Source organism: Heterocephalus glaber, unplaced genomic scaffold (assembly GCF_053883595.1).
Source record: "Heterocephalus glaber isolate CG9 unplaced genomic scaffold, H.glaber_assembly_v1.0 deba00000006, whole genome shotgun sequence".
Classification (NCBI taxonomy): Eukaryota; Metazoa; Chordata; class Mammalia; order Rodentia; family Bathyergidae; genus Heterocephalus; species Heterocephalus glaber.
The window spans coordinates 720,674-737,767 of record NW_028258136.1 but is presented as its reverse complement, the minus strand read 5'-3'; the positions used below and the strand labels follow the sequence as shown (position 1 = coordinate 737,767).

The following is a 17,094-nucleotide window of genomic DNA, read 5'->3' as shown; positions in this document are numbered from 1 at the left end:
TTCCGCTGCCTGCCTTGCAAGTGCAAGGTCCTGAGTTTGATCTCCGGTACCAAAAAAAGAAAGTTCTCCTGGAAGTGATATTCTAGACACCTAAGAAATTTGACATTTATTTCTCTTCTCTTTCTAGGAAGCGAGACATCATGCAGAATATTGTACAGATTTTGGAGTCAGTACAGTTGAAATGGGAACTGTTTCAGAGCTGGACAGATTTTTCAAGGCTCCATCTTTCTAATAAACTGGCCATTTTTGGAATTGGTTATAATACTCGTTGGAAAGAGGATATCCGTTACCATTATGCTGAGATCAGCTCCCAGGTGCCCCTTGGCAAGCGACTTCGAGAGTACTTCAACTCTGAGAAGCCTGAAGGTCGGATCATTATGACCCGAGTGCAAAAAATGAACTGGAAAAATGTTTACTACAAATTTTTAGAGATCACTATTAGTGAAGCTAGGTGCCTGGAGTTGCACATGGAAATCGACTGGATACCCATTGCCCACTCCAAACCAACTGGTGGGAATGTTGTTCAGTATTTATTGCCAGGAGGGATTCCCAAAAGCCCAGGCCTTTATGCCATTGGCTATGAAGAATGTATTGAAAGGCCCCTCTCACCCCACATGGAGCGACATTCTGTGGACCCAGGAAAAGAAGGCAGGGTTGACCTGGAAACCCTGTCAGCACAAGCCTCATTGCAGGTGGAAATAGAACCCACCCGAATTATCTATTGCTACCTCGGAATTGCTGAGGTCCGGACTCTGCAGCAGTGCTTATTTTTACATTTCCAAGCAAATACCAAAACCTTCAGCAAAGATTGGGTTGGTATTAATGGGTTTTTGTCTCAGAACTGTATTGTGGATCCTGGAGTTTCCCCCAAATCCATCTATATCAAATTTGTAGAAGTAGAGAGGGATTTTCTTTCCGCTGGCTCTTTAGTTGAGTGCCTGGAAAAAGCCATTGGATACCCCTTAAAATTTAATAACTGAATGTCATCCTTCATAAGGATTTGGGCTCTTGTCTCCCTGTCTCACTTTCCATTACCCAGACCCTTCCTTATCGAGATGCTGCCATCAGATTCTTCATGAGGACTCTCTCCACAGTTGGGCCAGTACAACCTCTAAGGAATCATAGTAGACTTTGGGCAGAAAAAACAGACTTCACCAAAAAATGCTCATTTTGAGCAAGCAAGATATGTAATAAACTTGCATGGTGGGTCAGTTGTTTCTTTTTTAAAAACAATTTTTAAATGAATTTTAGAGCCCTAATATAAACAAATGTAGGTGCATTCCATATTGGACAAAACTTATACTTTGAGTTTCATATGAAATTGAAAAATTGTATTTTTTTCACAATGTTTCATTTTTACACATCTCTATGTCTCTATATAAGTATTATTTACAATGCTGAATAAATAAGCAATAGATAACGGCAAGTTAAATTTGAGTCACAGAAAATAAGACTTTTTCAATATCACCTTTAGCTACTATTGTATATAATTTAGAGTTTCATTTTTTTCACCAACCAAGTGTTTTGCTATTTCCAATCAGTGTTGCCTGCAAAGATCTTTGTTTCTGTGATGTACCAACTTTATGGTTGTGTTGGCATTTAAACTTTTTTAAAAAAGAAAATTAAAGTAATTCCTGGCCTCTTGGCGTGCTAAGTTGAGCTTTTTGTAGGAGAGGACTGGCAGTGGGGACTGTGTTCTGGCTTTACTGCTACGAATAAACAAAAGAAATAGCAGGATCACTCTACTTTTTCTTTATACCCTTGTGACCAGTGTCATTCTTACGAGCACCAAAGGTCATTGACCCTCTCATTTGATATTTTTTAAAAAATGACTAAGCTAGGGCCAGGGATTTAGCTCAGTGGTTCCGGTACCTGCCTGGCAAGCATAAGGTCCCAAGTTCGATCCCCAGTACCAAAAAAAAAGACTAAGCTATTCCTTCTAACCCTAGAAACATTAATTTATAAGACTTTTATTCCTTATCTTTTATACTAGGTAATCAGGGGCAAGGAGTACAAGTGGGAAGGTGATGTCACCTTGTGTTTAAAAAAGGGAAGTGAGCATCCTGGGTTTTTTTTGGTACTGGGGATCGAACTGGGAACCTTTCGCTTGCAAGGCAAGCGGTGGCACCACTGAGCTAAATCCCCGGCCCTGTTTTAAAAAGAATTTTAGAAAGGAAAGGAAATTAGAAGGTATCAGTCCACTAGCAATGTAACTATGGTGTTTAGATCTTTTAGAACTTCTACTGGGTCAGCCAGCACTCTCGGGTAAGAACAGTTTACTAGTACAGTAGACAAGGATCTCTGGTTTCATGGCAGGAACTTGTTGGGTCATTTATTTATCTTTAATGATTTTTCAACATCTCTCAGTTGCTCTTCTCTAAATGGGCTGCAGATACAGGTAAGAGCTGTGGTCCTCCCCATTTCTCAATACTATTGTAGATAAAATTGCACACTGTTAAAAAAATTTTCTTTACCCACAACCTGACTGGTCTCAAATCAGTGATTTTACTCATTTTCTTATCTCTTGGTCTCTTGATGTTTATTTTTGTAATGACTAGAGAGCTTACAATCAATAGAGTGGCTTTGATTTATGTTATTTGAGTCTGAGCTTATAGACTTGGTGGTTTTCTGATACAAGCTGCTACAAATATTGCTAGTTCCAGGAGAATATAAATATCCCGAGAGTGTGTGTGGCACCTGTTCCCCTGGGCACAGGTTGTAGATGGCCTTAGTAAGTTCTCATGGGATTGCTCTTCTTAGAGATTTGAAATTAAGTTCTACAGACTGAGGTGCATTGACTATCTTGTAGCTATAATCTCACAGTATTCAAAGCTAAGTGCTGTAGGAAAAAGCATTATTAGGAGTGCTACATAGCATCTCAAACTTTACAATTGGTCAGTCCTAAAAACTACATTAATATTTCATGCATTTTTTTTTCCTATCCTGCATCCTATTGCTGCTGTTTTCTTAGTTGGGAGTAGAACATTCTGGGAACATTTAGTGAGGATGCTTGAGACCTATCTATCTAACATTACTGAGAATGGGGCATTGCTAGACTACTGTGACCGGCATGGAGAAGATGGCAAAGACCAGATCCAACTGAGATTTTACCTTTGGCTTGACATGGTTTGGGTCAGGGGAAGCAGAGGACAAAGCTAAGCACCGGGAGATGTAGGCTTGCTGAAAAAGTAGCTTGCTGATACTAAATATCCAATCACTGGTCAGAACAGCCTAGAAAAGACAGCAGGGGCTGGAGATTTAGCTCAGTGATTCTGGCGCCTGCCATGCAAGCGCAAGGTCCCGAGTTCGATCCCCGATACCAAAAACAAAATAGAAAAGACAGCAGGTTGTTAGATAACTATAAGCACTGCTAAAAACAAGAAGTGGACTTTTAAGACCTTAAATGAGCCTTATAACTGATTCAGTGTATGGGGCAGAGACCCTCTATTGGTCTTACTTTGTTGTCATGGAGACACCCAGCACCCATAAATTGAAGGAGGAAAGGTTTATTTTGGCTCACAGTTTATAGAAGTTTCAATCCACAGTCAGTTGGCTCCAAGGCAGAAGAGAGGCATGGAAGAGGAGGCTTGCTTGTGGCATGGCAGACAAGAAGCAGATGGGGCCGGGGTTGTAGCTCAGTGGTGCTGCGCCTGCCTGGCAAGCCCAAGGCCCTGAGTTCAATCCCGGGGCGGGGGAGGCAGTGGCAGTCAGAGGGATCAAAGGAGGAAAATATACCATTCCAGGCCATGCCCCCAGTGACCCACCACCACCACCATCAGGCTTCACCTCCCAACATCACATTTAGCTATAAATACATCAGTGAACTGATCCACTAATGAATGTTACAAATCTATGATCCAGTCACCTCCCAAAAGCCCCACCTATGAGTGCGTGGGACGTTAAATAAAAACCATAACATTCTGTCCCTGGCCTCCAAAAGACTCATTCCCATCCCTTTATGCAAAATGCATTTAGTCCATCTCAAACAGTTCCCAAAGTCCTAACAGTTTCAGCATTGCTGAAAAACCCAAGTCAATAGTCTCTGAGATTTAAGGCAAACTTAGCTTTACTTGGGCCCCTGTAAAAATTTTAGAAAGTTTAACAGGGCTGGGGATTTAGCTCAGTGGTGCCACACCTGCATCACAAGCACAAGGTCCTGAGTTCGATCCCCAGTACCAGAAGAAAAAAAAAAGTTGAACATATCCAACATAAAATAGCACAGGCTAAATATTCACATTCCAAAAGGAAGAAATAGGATAGAAAGCAATGGGACAAAAGCAAGACTGAAACCCAGCAGGGCAAACATTAAATCCTAGAGTTCCATGTTCGTGCTCAATAGCCCGACGACCAGTCACCTGATTGAGGGTACAGCAGGGGCTGAAAGAATAATATACAAAGAACAAGAAATAAGGACTATGGATTGAACGATAGCTTATTTTTTTACTTTTTTTTTTGGTACTGGATATCAAACTTGGGTCCTTGCACTTGCGAGGCAGGCGACACAACCACTGAGGTAAATCCTTGGCCCTGAACGATAGCTTATTACTTGTGGGGCTGGGAATTAATCTTTAGCTCTTTCCTGGCTAAAGACCACCTGATCTTAGTGCTATCTGGGTAAAACGACAGGCTCTGGATTAGTATTTATGATTATACAACATAGCAAGGGGGCGTGAAGGCAGATGTAAGGAAGGAGTAGAACTAATACATTTAATGACCCAAGCTGTGAAAGGGAAGTAACTATGCTTGCGAAGGACAGGTCACAGTTAACAAGGCACCTGTGCCATCTCGCAGGTCATAGCTAATTGAGCCACCTGCATTATCTTTGCACAGAGTCATAATTCCTCAGCTGCAGTATTTCCTTGGTATTATAGATGTCACAACTTCATCGATCATTGAGACCTCAATTGTGACCACTGGCATAGGGAAATCTATCTCCAAACACCAGCTGAAAGGTCAATTAGCAATTCACTCTTAGGCCTTGGAGTGACTTAGTCTTAAGCAACAGCCAGATTTATAAGCCAAATCAATAATATCTAAAGCCTGCTCAGTCCAGTTTCAAGCTGGTCTCCTGCAGTTCCATGTCCAGCCCCTCGGGCAATCTGTGAGATAGGAACTCCAAAGGGCTTGGATGGCCCCACCCCTATTGCATTGCCAGTTGAGGTGGTCCTCGTGGCTTCTCTCTTGGGCTGCTTGCAGCTTTCCTTAGATGATCCATGTTCCTGGCTTCTCCAACCTGGGATCTCCACTGCACTTTCAGCTTCACACATTACCCTTGCAGGGGCACACTGCCTGGCCTCCCAGGCCTTCTGAAATCTAGATTGATGCCTTCCTGACTACAACTCTTGCATTCTGCATGTACCTAAAGCCAGCACCATGTAGATGGATGCCAAGGTCTGCTGCTAGCTGGGGCAGTATCTGAGCCCTTTTGAGTCTTGCTGGTGATTGTAGAGGTCTTTCAGTGCTGGATGGTTGAGGACAGTGAACTGAATCCCAGGACTCAGTTCCCATTCCTTAGGCTGCTGCCATTCTGGAGCATAGGGCTCTTGCCTCTTCTCAAAGCAAAGTCCCTTGCCTTTGCAATTCTGAGCCTACAAAAAGTGGAGCCTTGTTTCCTCATTTCCTCGCATTTTTCCTGTTGTTCTGTTCCATAGTGCTTAAGGGCTTCTTTTTAATACTAATCTTTTCAGCAACCAAATTCTCTATTCCATGTTTGCAGGCCCCAACTTTATTGGACTTTACTTTCTGGCCAAACTCAAAACTTTTAAAATCTTTCTGCAGGCTATTTGCTTGATTCAAATGTGGAGCTGGCTAAAAGTCCCCAAGCCACAGCATGAATGTTTGGCTGCCTTGAAACTTCCTCCACTAGATTAATTAGTCCACTACCCTTAATCTCAGTTTCCCCCAAAGTCTCACGACACAAGCAAAATGCAGACACATTTTCAGCAAGAGCATAACACTTATGGCCTGGAGTCCAACTGTCAGTGGAGTCCTTCCTGACCAAAACCTTTTGCACCTGGTCTTTTGCTGCACTGCAATCAAGTCTGGTTTCCTGAGCTCTGACCAGAATCACCCATCAAGCTCAGCTCACAGCATCCTAGGGCTGCTTCTCCAAACCTGTCTTAACTCTGGCATGCCAGTTCCAAAGGTTTCTGAACCACATGCTCAGGCAGCATTGCAGCAGTGACCCCACTTCTCTGGCACCAAAGTCTGTCTTAGTTACGTTCTCATTGCTGAGGCAAAACACCCAGCACCCAAAAATTGAAGAAGAGATTTAATTTAGCTCACAGTTTGTAGAGGTTTCAGTCAATAGCTGGCTGCAATGTAGGGTGACATGGCAGAGGCTTGCTTATGGCATGACAGACAAGCAGAGAGAGGTATCGAGGAAGGAGGAAGGGAGATACAATGTACCCTTCAAACCCATGCCTCAGTGACCCACCACCACCCAATTAGGCTTCACTTCCCAACCTCTCATTTAGCTGAGAACACATCAGTGAACTGATCCACTGATGCGTATTATGCATCCATGACCCAGTCACCTCCCAAACGCCCCACGTATGAGTGCATGAAATTTTAGGGTTATAATCCATAACAATATTCAAATTTAAGTATCAGTAGTAGGAAATTTTTTGACAGTCTCAGATGAAGTACGATGTAAAGAAACACGAACTAAGAACTTAGTTCTTGCACACAACCTGTTTATGTAAGCAGTTCCCAGGTCATGCAAGGATAATGTGTGCCAGCATTCACCTTTTACCTCAGGGTAGAGAGCAATGTTTACCCTAAAATGCATTTTGGCATAAACTTGGAGAAAGCAATGAAGATTCTGTCCACTTCCACTACTTGACTCCTTCAGGCTCTGAAAAAAGTGGATGGAATAAGAGACTGTAGAATATTCTGTGATTGGGATAAAAGTCCTGAGGAGACTGCTGCTATTTCACATGGAAACATTCACTGTGCATGGATTCTTCATTGTGGCTTTACTTCCCATGTAGCAGGTGGTGATCTGGATTCTGAAGGGAAGTTAGCTACAGGCAGTGAATGTTGAAGCCATACTTTTTTTTTTTTTTTTTGGTACTGGGGATCAAAACTCAGGACCCTGCACTTGCAAGGCAGGTGCGGTGCCACTGAGCTAAATCTCCACCCCTAATCCATACTTTATGTAAGCACTTGATAGGGATGAACACACTTGTGTGACCAGGTGCTGCTGCATTCCCAGGTTACAATCAATGTTTTGCACTTCTTTTCTTGGAAGAAGTTACCTGGGGTGATTTAACCCTGGTCTTGAAACTACAGAAGGGTATTTACAAGAGGTCTTTTGAAATGCAGACTAAAAGCAAGAAAAATTTGAAAAACAATTTCAGAAAAAGCAAACCACTAGCCTGCCCCCTTCCCTAATCTTGACAATCCAAAGTTTTGTAAATTCCCACAAAAGGATGTGAGGCTGGTAGTTACCCACTGTTGCCTTTGCAGCCACTGGGCTGCCTAGTATTAGATTCCAGGGATGGCATGAGCAGTCTAGTGTTTGCATAAGCATTTCTCAGAGCCATTGCATGGCAAGTATTCGAAGAGGAGCCAGGTAGTTCACATTAGGAAAGAACAGCTGAGAAGCTGAGAGGGTCTATAGCACACTGTACAGAAAAGTGCACAAGGTCAGTGTCAAAACACAACTGCTTGAATGGAGTATAGAGAATCCAGCAGGCCTGGTTGCTTTTATTCACAAACTGTTCCCCTAGAGCGAGTGGGCAATGCCAGGAATTTATGCTTATGCTTTCTGCCCTGGGTAACCTTCGCTCCGTGGCTAAGGGCTGCTTCAGACCACGATTTGAAGCTTGGTGGCGGGGGTGGGGGTGGGGTGCTGTTGTGTGGAAAGTGACTGAATAGGTGCGTGCCCTTGTGTGAGGGAGCCCCGGCCGGCAGAGGGCGCAGAGATTCTTTTGACCATATGGCGGGGGATGGAGAAGGGGGGCGGTTAAATTAAATTCACAGCGAACAAGATCTAGTCCTGGGAATTAAAGGATCAGAGCGGGCCTGAGCTGCTCACTGTGGGGATGGGAGGCGGTGAAGATCCGGTTAAAGAAGAAACAGAAATTTTTGTCCTGTGTATCTTCCTGCAGCCTACCCTCCTCCCCAGTCAGTTTAATGCCTATAGTAGTTTGTTTCAGGGATGAGGAGCTGGGAACAGGACTTGTCTCAGTTTCCGGCTCAGGTCTTGGGGAGACCTTAGGCCAATCTTCCCAGCTCCGGGTAGAAGTAACCCCCAGGCCTGGGTTTTAACGAGTTTGTGAAAACCCGCAGTGAGCCGCTGTCATCCATGCCCACGCGGGAAGACAGTTCCCGCGTGCCCGCCGCGCGGCGCTGTCCCAGGCCTCCTCCGGGGCAGCCCTTGGGACCGGGTCCGATTGCGCAGCCGCTGGGGCTACGCACTGGCTTCTTTCGCCGCAGCGCTCCCACACTGCCGAACTGGTGCCCTGAGAAAACTCGGCTCCCCTGTCCTTCACGAAGGGCGCCCTTGTTAATAGGTTATTCGTGTGGAAGCCTCAAGGCTTTTTACAGTGTCGGGGTGCAGGCGGCTCCCGGACTTCTGAAGCTCCCCCAAAAGCTTTCACTTCCTAGTAGCCCTCCCCTGCACCGGCGGGGTGTGTGTGATGGTTCAGGACCCTCCTCTTTCCTTCTGACCCCCCTTGCCGGTTCCAGGGGCATCTCAAGTGTTGAAAGCCTCCGGAGGCACCTAGCTTACCCAGCTCTAGCCTGCAGCTTCACCCGGGAGAGGCGGCGGGATCCGTCCCTGCGAGCGCTGGAAGATCTCCAACCCCCACCCCGCGCGGGTCACCACTCGCCCAGCCTGGGAGCGCTCGACCTCTCCGCCCCTTCGAATGTCCCGCCCCCTGTCGCCCTCGGTCCCCACCCCACCACCCGCACACACCATCGGACTTGGGCTGGAGCCGCCCTTGGTGACGGTCGGTGGTCTGGCTCCAGTGCACGTTCGGGCTGTCTTGCAGCCTCAGTACCTGTCGGACGGTGTGTCTCGGAATTAGAGCCCCTGACTCCGTTCTGGCCAGGGAGGGTCATGATCCCCCTACCTGCACCCCCTGCCACCAACTGGCCGCTGTGTTTGTTCCTGGGGCTCAGTACCCTCGGTGAGTCAAACCTGGGACCTAGAGGGGACTTGGGATGCAGGATGGGTGAATGCGACCCTGAGGGAGGACTTTGGGCACTGATGAGAACTGGTTTGGACGCGACCCCTGCTTCGCACTCTTCCCCTCCTCCCCATTTCCCTCGGCTTCACTAGGTGGTGCTGATTTTTCTCCCTACTGTAGCAGGGACAGCTCCCAGTTTGTGGGAGTAAGGGCATCTCCAGGTGAGACCCAGATAACTGGGATGAGACAGGAACCATTCCCCCTCCACTCCCTACCACTCCTGAGTAAGGGCATCTCCAGGCGAGCCCCTGATACCAGTGGTGTAAGTTGGAAACCATTCTCCCCCCTGCTCTCCACCTCAACTCTGCAAAGCTGGATGAGCTAAGGCCATAGATGAGACACTGACTAAAGAGCTTAAGGACTCAACTCCAGTCCCCGTCTGTGCCCCCACCCCACACACAAGCTGGTGCCAAGATCCCAGGAGAATGCCCTGGCCCTTGGGCTGGACACACGTACTTCACGTCAGTTCCCCAGCCCAGTTCCTCCCTCTTCCCCCCTCCTGCTTCCTGCCCTGGAAATAATGGGTGGTGCCCCAAAGGCATGACCGGGAGGTCGTTTGGACACAGGAAATGGGGGAAGGGTTCAAAAACTGTGAGGCACAGAGTTGTGGTACCCCTTACCCTTCCAGGTCCACCACCCCTTTAATCACCCAGACAAAGGGACAAGGGAAATAAGGGAAGAGGGGACACGAGGAGAAGGGAACCTCTGAGAGCAAGTGCTGGAGAAGTGTTGAGAGCCTCAGGGGCACCTAGCTTCAGTGGGAGCTGAGATAGCCCAGTGCCACATCTGGGGAGGAAAGGACCCCATAAGAACAAAGCCCATTGTAAACTGTTCATCTGCTGCCTTCCAGGCTATTTTGCTATTCCCTTTCAGGGGTCCCAATCTAGGTTTGGGGACCTCAGCTTTAACTCATTTTTCTCAGGTTGGAGGACGACAGGATAAGTGGGGACAGGAAGGAGGATACACAGAGTGAAATTCAGCCAAAATGATGGTATCTCCTAGCTCCTATGTCTGCTTTGGTCTGGTCTGTGCACTAATGGTGTTAGGGCATGAAATACTTGGATTCCCAGATAAATGTATCTCTTGAGCAGACCCCCAGCCACACCAAAGCCTGGACAGCTTGCTGCTATCTGGATTTGATAGACCCCATCTGAGATCCCTCAGCTTCTCAGCTCTGCTTTAACCCCAACTTCAACCTCAGCTCCTTTCCCTTTTGCACTCTACCCCAACTCCACTTTTGGGATGACTCTTTCCCTGATGGTAGGTCTCCAAGCAAGGAGGGAAAAAATCTGGGTTTGTCGTTTGGGCTTCACCTGAAGCTCATTTGAAACCCCAGCTCTGAGCCTGAGCTTGCCTACTGAGATTCCAAACTTACTGTTCCCACGGGCTACCCCCCCCCCCGGGGGGGGTTCCCACGTGCTGCCCAGCGCTGGGGTGTTAAATCCCCCCACATGGAGCAGGCACCCAGCTCTGCTAGGCCCAGGCCCGCATGCTTGTCCAGACTCAAGATCCTCCAGCTCCGCGTTCTTCCTAGGCTGCTCAGCCTGATGCCCCTGGGGCGTGAGAAGCCTGCAGGGGGAGTTTCTCAGAGAAGAGGGAGACTAAAAATAGTAGCCCTGGGGAGCAGGCCCATTTCAGCCCTCCCTGCTCCTCACTCTGGTCTCGGTGAGCCAGATTGATCCTTTTCTTGGGCTTCTGTGTCCTTTGCTCAGACCCAACCATTCCCCCCCACCTATCCTAGTGGCACCCAAGATGCTGCTTGGGAAAGGGACGTCCAGTTGGGACGGGGACTTCTGTTCCAACAGACACCCAGGAGCAAGAGAGGGGCAGCCTGTGGCTCTCCTCAGTTCTCTGGCTGAGAGTGTGAGACAGGGAGCATTTGCCTGAGCCCCGTGAGTCCATTACCGTTTATTTTAAATCACCTCCCCTCTACCTTTTACAAAGTGCTATTATAAATGACCTGGAGTTGGTCCTTGGGGCCCATGGAGGATGCAGGTAGTTTTCTGGCAAGAACCCTTCTGGCCTCAGAGTAAACTGCACAGAAGCCTGGGTAAAAGCAGGCACAGCCCCAAGGCTCCTGGTGTGTCCTGCTTTAGCTGAGAGGCCGCCGGCTAGGTCCCCAAGGGGCATCAAGCTCCTTCGGGGAAGATTGTTTTTGGCTGTGGGGCCTCCGGTTCAGCGACCCCACCTTCATTGTCTTCTGTCTTATCGCAAGGCACAAGTTTCCTGCCAGGAAATGAGAAGGGGGGTGCTTCAAAGTATAAGGAATGGGGCGGGCGCGGGGGGGGGTCTGTAGAGACGCGAAGCAGCGGAAAAGCAGCGCGGCTAGCGCACATCTGGCCGGATGGCTCCTGGAAGGCCTGCTCTTCGAGGGGAGAGACCGCGGCCTGCTCACCTCCCGGACGGCGCCCCCTGCTCTGGGGTAGAGCGCGCGGCCACAGAAGCGTAGGGTCCAGGACGAGGGTCGCGGACGTCTTCAGACTTGGCCGGGTCCCAGCCCGAAGTCACTCCCAAAGGGCTTCCACTTGGCCACTCCATTGCCTCTCTAAAGGGCACAGGTTGAGTGTCCCTAGCGTTAGCCCCCCAACTGGAACCAACACCCGGGTCCACCTCCAGAGCTCTGGCATCCACAGAGAAAGCCTTGTTCTTGCCACAAGACTGATGTTCGTCCTGCCTGTAATTCCCTGCGCCCCAGTAGGACCCACCCTGATCTCCCGGACCCCAAAAGGGAAGTCGAGAACTTTTGGGTTCCAACCCACCGCTTTCCTAGGAAGAGCCGGGGCGTGACAGTCACCGCGCCAGGCTTGCTTGCTGGGCCGCCTCTCTCTTCTCCGGATGCCCGCGGTTCAGAAAGAGCCTCAGAGTTAAAGAGTAACCCAGTGCCTTCCCAAACCCCTCTGTCCATCGCGTTGAGAACTCCGGATGAAGGAGCCCTGGTGGCCCCGACCGTTGTCACCGTTCTCCCTGGCCTCTTGCCCAAGGAAATTGGGGGAGTAAATGTGCAACGTGGGGTGTATATCAAAAGGTAGTAGATCGGCCCCTTTCTTCTCTTCTCTGCCCCCTCTTCTGGTGCTCGGAATATATGCTTCTGGATATGAATAAATACATAGAAATGTGTCCCCAGGCCCTCTAGAAACCCATGAGTGGGAGATGAGAAGCAGGGCTGACGGCCCCTGGGGACCCCTCAGTGCTGATTTAGAGGGCATTCTCACTGCTATGAGGATTCTTGCATGTATAATTTTGCTAACAGTTATTTAAAAAGCTGGAACCAAACCTTTATGTTTATGGAATAAATTTAACTCATCTAAGGCATTTTCAGTGCCTTACTTTAGTCTTATGCTACATTAACAAAATTAATAAAAAATTAAATAAAATTCATAGAATGGGAGAGTATAGAGGATAAGTATCCAGACCGGTGAGGTTTGTCCTCGCCCTTGGCGCCCTATTGGAAGCTCACACCTCACTCTGTCTGCAGCTTACCCCTTGAAGGCCCAGGTGAAGGTGCACATGCCTGCTGGCCTCGCCACATTGCGGGCGGTAGAGGGAGCAGATATAGTACTCCCTACCTGGTACACTCTGGAAGGAGAAAAGTTTTTGGTCCAGCCATGGGAAGTGCCGCTCGTGATATGGTTCCTGGAACAGAAAGGGAAGAAGGAGCTAAAGCAGGTAAGGGGAATGTGTCCCAAGGAGTGGTGAGTGGAGCCCAGCTGGGGTGTAGGGAAGAGCTGGTAAGGTTGGGAGGGACAGCCAGAGAATAGGAGTACCAAGAACGAATTTAAGGGAACAGCATGTGTCAGTCTTTTCATCTGGAAGACATCCCCAAAAGACTTCTCTTTTCCCCAGTTTCCCCTAGAAATCCAGCACACAAAACACTGGTAAAGAGTTGGTGTAGTGGTGCATGCCTGTAATTCCAGCACTCCATGAGGGTGAGCTTGGAGGACCACAAGTTCAAGCCCAGCCCAGGCAATTTGGCAAGACTTAGTCTCAGTATAAAAGATAAAAACAGGGATGGGGTGTAACTTAGTGTGAAGGCCATAGGTTCAGTCCTCCCATTGTGTGTGAGGGAGGCAAAAAACAAAGAAACACATAAAAGCAGAGACACTGGCATTACTGTGGTGGAGGTGGGGTTGGGGAATTGAGGACAGGGAAAGCTTACATTGAATAAGATGACTTTTTTTTTTTTTGGTACCGGGGATTGAACTCAGGTCCTTCTGCTTCTGAGGCAGGCAGCAGAACCACTGAGCTAAATCTACGGCCCTAAGATGACTTTTAAAGGCCGAACATGTTTCTTTGCTCACATTCTCTGTGCTCTGGATACTGTCAAGTACCAGGTACTCTTCAGGGGTGATTATCACCTTTCACCTTGCCCCTTTATACCTGGAGAGCCAAAGGGCATTTCCTCCCACACCTCACACCTCTTCTCCTTTCTGAGCAAGACTCAAACTCTGGTTTACCCAGAAGTCAGTGAAGCAGTTTTCAGAACCCCTCACTTGCATGGATTCCTTCCGATGTCCTGGAAAATGTGTTCAATAAAGTCCTTTGATTCTTGTGAAAGGATGTTTCCATCCTCGTTTTGTTAAAGATGCCCCTTCCAGTTGTATAAATTTCAAACTCTACAAAACCTAGATCTACTATGCAATCTTAAGTTCCCCTTGTGTCTTCCCTTCTTTTATGCACCCTTCTAAATGCCCCGAGTGGGAGACAAGTGACAGTGCCTAAGGGAACAATACCTTGGCACAGTGAGAGATAGATGGGGAGAGGGGTGAACACTGAGGCTCACATGAAGAAGGCCAGTTCAGGAGAGCGAGACTGGCTGAACTGTGAACACAGGGCATCATGGAATAACAAGAAGCTGTCCTGCCCCCACCAGGTGTTGGCCTACATCAACGGGTCCGTGTCAAGCAACCCTGGAGTATCCCTGGTCCACGCCATGCCCTCTCGGAATGTGTCCCTGAGGCTGCAGGGTCTCCAGAAAAAAGACTCTGGCTCCTACAGCTGCTCTGTGAATGTGCAACACAAGGGCCATGACAGCAAAACTGTGGAACTCAATGTGCTGGGTGAGTGAGAAGCACACACTTCCAGATCCCTCCCCACCCCACAAGAGTTCAGGTTCACCTCCCTCCCAAGGGGCCAAAATTGGGGGCAGGACATTGAGTGACAGAGGCAGTGTCTGTGGGTCTCTTGGGTGTGGGTTTTAACCTGTTTTCCCTTCCCCAGTTCCTCCAGCGACTCCAGCCTGCAGACTCCTGGGTGTGCCCCGTGCAGGGGCCAATGTGACCCTGAGCTGCCAGTCCCCGAGGAGCGACCCTGCGGCTCAGTACCAGTGGGAGCGGCTGTCCCCACTGCCCCAGGTCTTCTTTCCACCAGTTTTAGGTGAGGGAATTTCTGGAAACCCTGAGGCTGTGGCTGGAGAAGGGGTCTAAGTGGTACCACAGGATGGGTGGGAGGAGGAGGTATGCTGAAAAGGTCTGGGGAAGAGGATGAGACAGACTGTTGCTAAAGAGGCTCTGGAGCTGGACTGCCTGAGCTCAGGTCCTGCTGTGCCACTCACTAACTTTGTAAAATGGGTTATCAATAGCCATGATTTGAACACATCAGCTATAAAAAATCTTTTAGAGACAACTGGAAAATTTTTAATATGAAGTGTTAGGTGATTTTGGAGAATTGCCGTCAATTTCTTAGGTATAGCAATGATATTGTGGATATGTGGGATGGGGTTCGTATTTTTTGAAGATGCACACTGAGGTATGCTTTTAAACATTAGAGAGATGAAATAAATATGGCAAAATGTTAGCAACTTTTGGATCTAGTTGGTGGGTATATAGAGTTTTAGCTCATGCCTCTATTTTCCTTTGACATTTTGTGTATGTTTGCTTGCTTTTTAGGAAAGGACTTTGTTTTGTTATTTTCAGGTTCTAGGAATTAGATCCAGGGCCTTGCACATGGCTAAGCCTGTACTCAGGCCCAAACCTCATTGGACGACTTTGATAATAAAACCCTGTTCTCTTTTAAATAGAAATTTAAGTGGAGAGGGGTATTGAGGTAGCTGGTCTGCAACTGGAAACAGTCCCTCATCCCCTTCCCCTCCAGCAGGGAACAGAGAAGTGGTGACTCCCTGAGAGTGAAAGAGGACATTCCAGAAGAAGGGAAGGATTTTTTCTTTTCCCAACAAGGGAAAGAAGTTCCCTGGACTGATGGCTAAATTGTATCCACAGATAACAACCGTGGGTCTTTAAAACTCACCAACCTTTCCACTTCCATGTCTGGCATCTACCTCTGCACAGCCCAGAATGAAGTGGGCAGTGCTCGCTGCAATGTGACCCTGAAAGTAACCACAGGTTAGTGAGGGGTAAGTGTGGTCAAGAAGAGCGGTCAGTGGTGGGGGTGGCTTTGCAGGAGGGGAGGAGGCCTGTTTGGCAGGCTTCTCGTAGTAAAAGACTAGGGAACTTGTCCTGATCAAAGTTTGTGCAAATGTTTGGTCAGTGGCTGGCTATTTTCTGCTTGACAGCCCATCTAGGCAGAGAAGAGAAAACGTGGATGGCAGCAGTAGGGGAGTGGGATTGGAGAGGAGTGCAGATCAGCTGGGTGCCCCCCTCTGACAACAAGGTTTTTATAGGGTCAAGAGCTGCAGTGATCACTGGAGCGGCTGTGGGCACTCTGGTTGGATTGGTGCTGCTGGTTGGGCTGATCCTCTTGTACCAACGGCAACGCCAGGGCAAGGTCCTAGAGGATGTAGCCAATGATATCAAGTAAGTGTTCCCTAGCTCTGCTTTGATGGTGTGTGTGTGGGGTGTCTCCTAACTGCCCTCAGAATCTGGGAATTCAGGCAGCTCCTGTCTAATGGAAGGGTGGACAGTAATCAAAATAGCATTCTTATGGGCAGATTTTAAGGGAGAGCAAGAGAAGTGTTGCAGTGTGTATATGAAGGCAGGGAGTAAGATAAAGCATGTAGAAACTCTCCCCTTCTTTTCCCTTCTTCTGACCTCTTATTACTTCTTTGATGACTAGGGAGGATGCTACTGCTCCCCGGACTCTGACCTGGTCCAAGGGCTCAGACACACTCTCCAAGAATGGAACTCTTTCCTCTGTCACCTCAGCACGAGCCCTCCGGGCGTCTCATGCCCCTCCCAGGCCTGGCACTCTGACCCCCACGCCTAGTGTCTCTACTCAAACCCTGCCTTCACCAAGTCTACCCAAGACTGATGGGACTAACCCTCAGCCAGTGTCCCTCAGCCCTGGTGGGGTATCCCGCTCTGCTCTGAGACGCATGGGTGCAGTGAATGTGATGGTGCCTGCCCAGACTCAGGATGGGTCTCTGGTGTGATGGCTTAGACACTCACCATCTGGTGTCTCACCTTCCTGTAAGGGTTAGCCCTAGCACACAGACCTGAGCCTTGGGCTGGGGGGGGGGGGCACAACCCAGTCCTCTGACCTCACCTCTCTTCACTGTGGGAAAACTGGGTCTCAGTAAGACCCAAATATCCAGGAGGTCAAAGGAGAAGAGGAAGCAAACCTGGGTTTGGGGGGAGCCACTGCTCCTCCTTATGAAGCCAGCTGAATGCTGCTGAGATTGGCTAACCTCCAAGGGCCCTGGAGAAGACTGCCAGCCTCCTAGGATCTGTACCTCACCCCTATCTAACACCATCCTTTGCTGCCACTAGAGCTCCTTGCATTAATGTAACCTGTCCTGCTGGCCTGGTTGGGTTTCTTGGGGCAGAGGACAGGAAAGGCATTTTTAAAACTAACTTGAAATGCTTTTGTTTTTATTTCGCAAATTTCAATAAAGATACATTGTGTTTGTATGGAATAAAAATCAAATATCCTTTTCCAACTGAGAATTCCTAGTAGTTGAGCTTCAGGAAGATGTGAGTGAACCCTACTCACATTCTGTGCTCAG

The 17,094-nt window shown here is 48.4% G+C and overlaps 3 protein-coding genes and 1 long non-coding RNA gene across 7 annotated transcripts in view; 2 read left to right on the top strand and 2 right to left on the bottom strand.

Annotated features, from left to right (window-relative positions):
* Window positions 1-1,737, top strand: part of Msantd2 (Myb/SANT DNA binding domain containing 2) — a 33,503-nt gene extending 31,766 nt beyond the window's left edge. For all 4 annotated transcript variants that reach the window (XM_004874474.3, XM_004874473.3, XM_087183926.1 and 1 more), the window contains one exon: window positions 128-1,737. In XM_004874474.3, coding sequence (XP_004874531.1) covers window positions 128-980 — 853 coding nt within the window. In that variant the 3' untranslated portion in view covers window positions 981-1,737. The remainder of the gene's footprint in view (window positions 1-127) is intronic.
* The window catches only part of LOC101722104 (endothelial cell-selective adhesion molecule-like), a 35,130-nt gene extending 26,351 nt beyond the window's left edge, over window positions 1-8,779 (bottom strand). Inside the window, exon 1 of the mRNA XM_087187822.1 lies at window positions 8,738-8,779. The gene's annotated coding sequence lies outside the window, so the exon portion shown is untranslated. The remainder of the gene's footprint in view (window positions 1-8,737) is intronic.
* A 131-nt stretch (window positions 8,780-8,910) lies between these two features.
* Window positions 8,911-17,028, top strand: LOC101719988 (endothelial cell-selective adhesion molecule). Its single transcript, XM_004874463.3, has 7 exons — window positions 8,911-9,137; window positions 12,673-12,863; window positions 14,068-14,254; window positions 14,415-14,570; window positions 15,413-15,535; window positions 15,814-15,946; window positions 16,206-17,028. The coding sequence occupies exons 1-7, from the start codon at window positions 9,068-9,070 to the stop codon at window positions 16,519-16,521; spliced, it is 1,176 nt and encodes a 391-aa protein (XP_004874520.1). The 5' UTR covers window positions 8,911-9,067; the 3' UTR covers window positions 16,522-17,028.
* Window positions 9,360-12,237, bottom strand: LOC147830706 (uncharacterized). Its single transcript, XR_015442082.1, has 2 exons — window positions 11,957-12,237; window positions 9,360-11,742 (listed from the first exon to the last, which is right to left on the bottom strand). It is a non-coding gene; the product is annotated as an uncharacterized LOC147830706 (long non-coding RNA).
* Window positions 17,029-17,094: the final 66 nt, after the last annotated feature.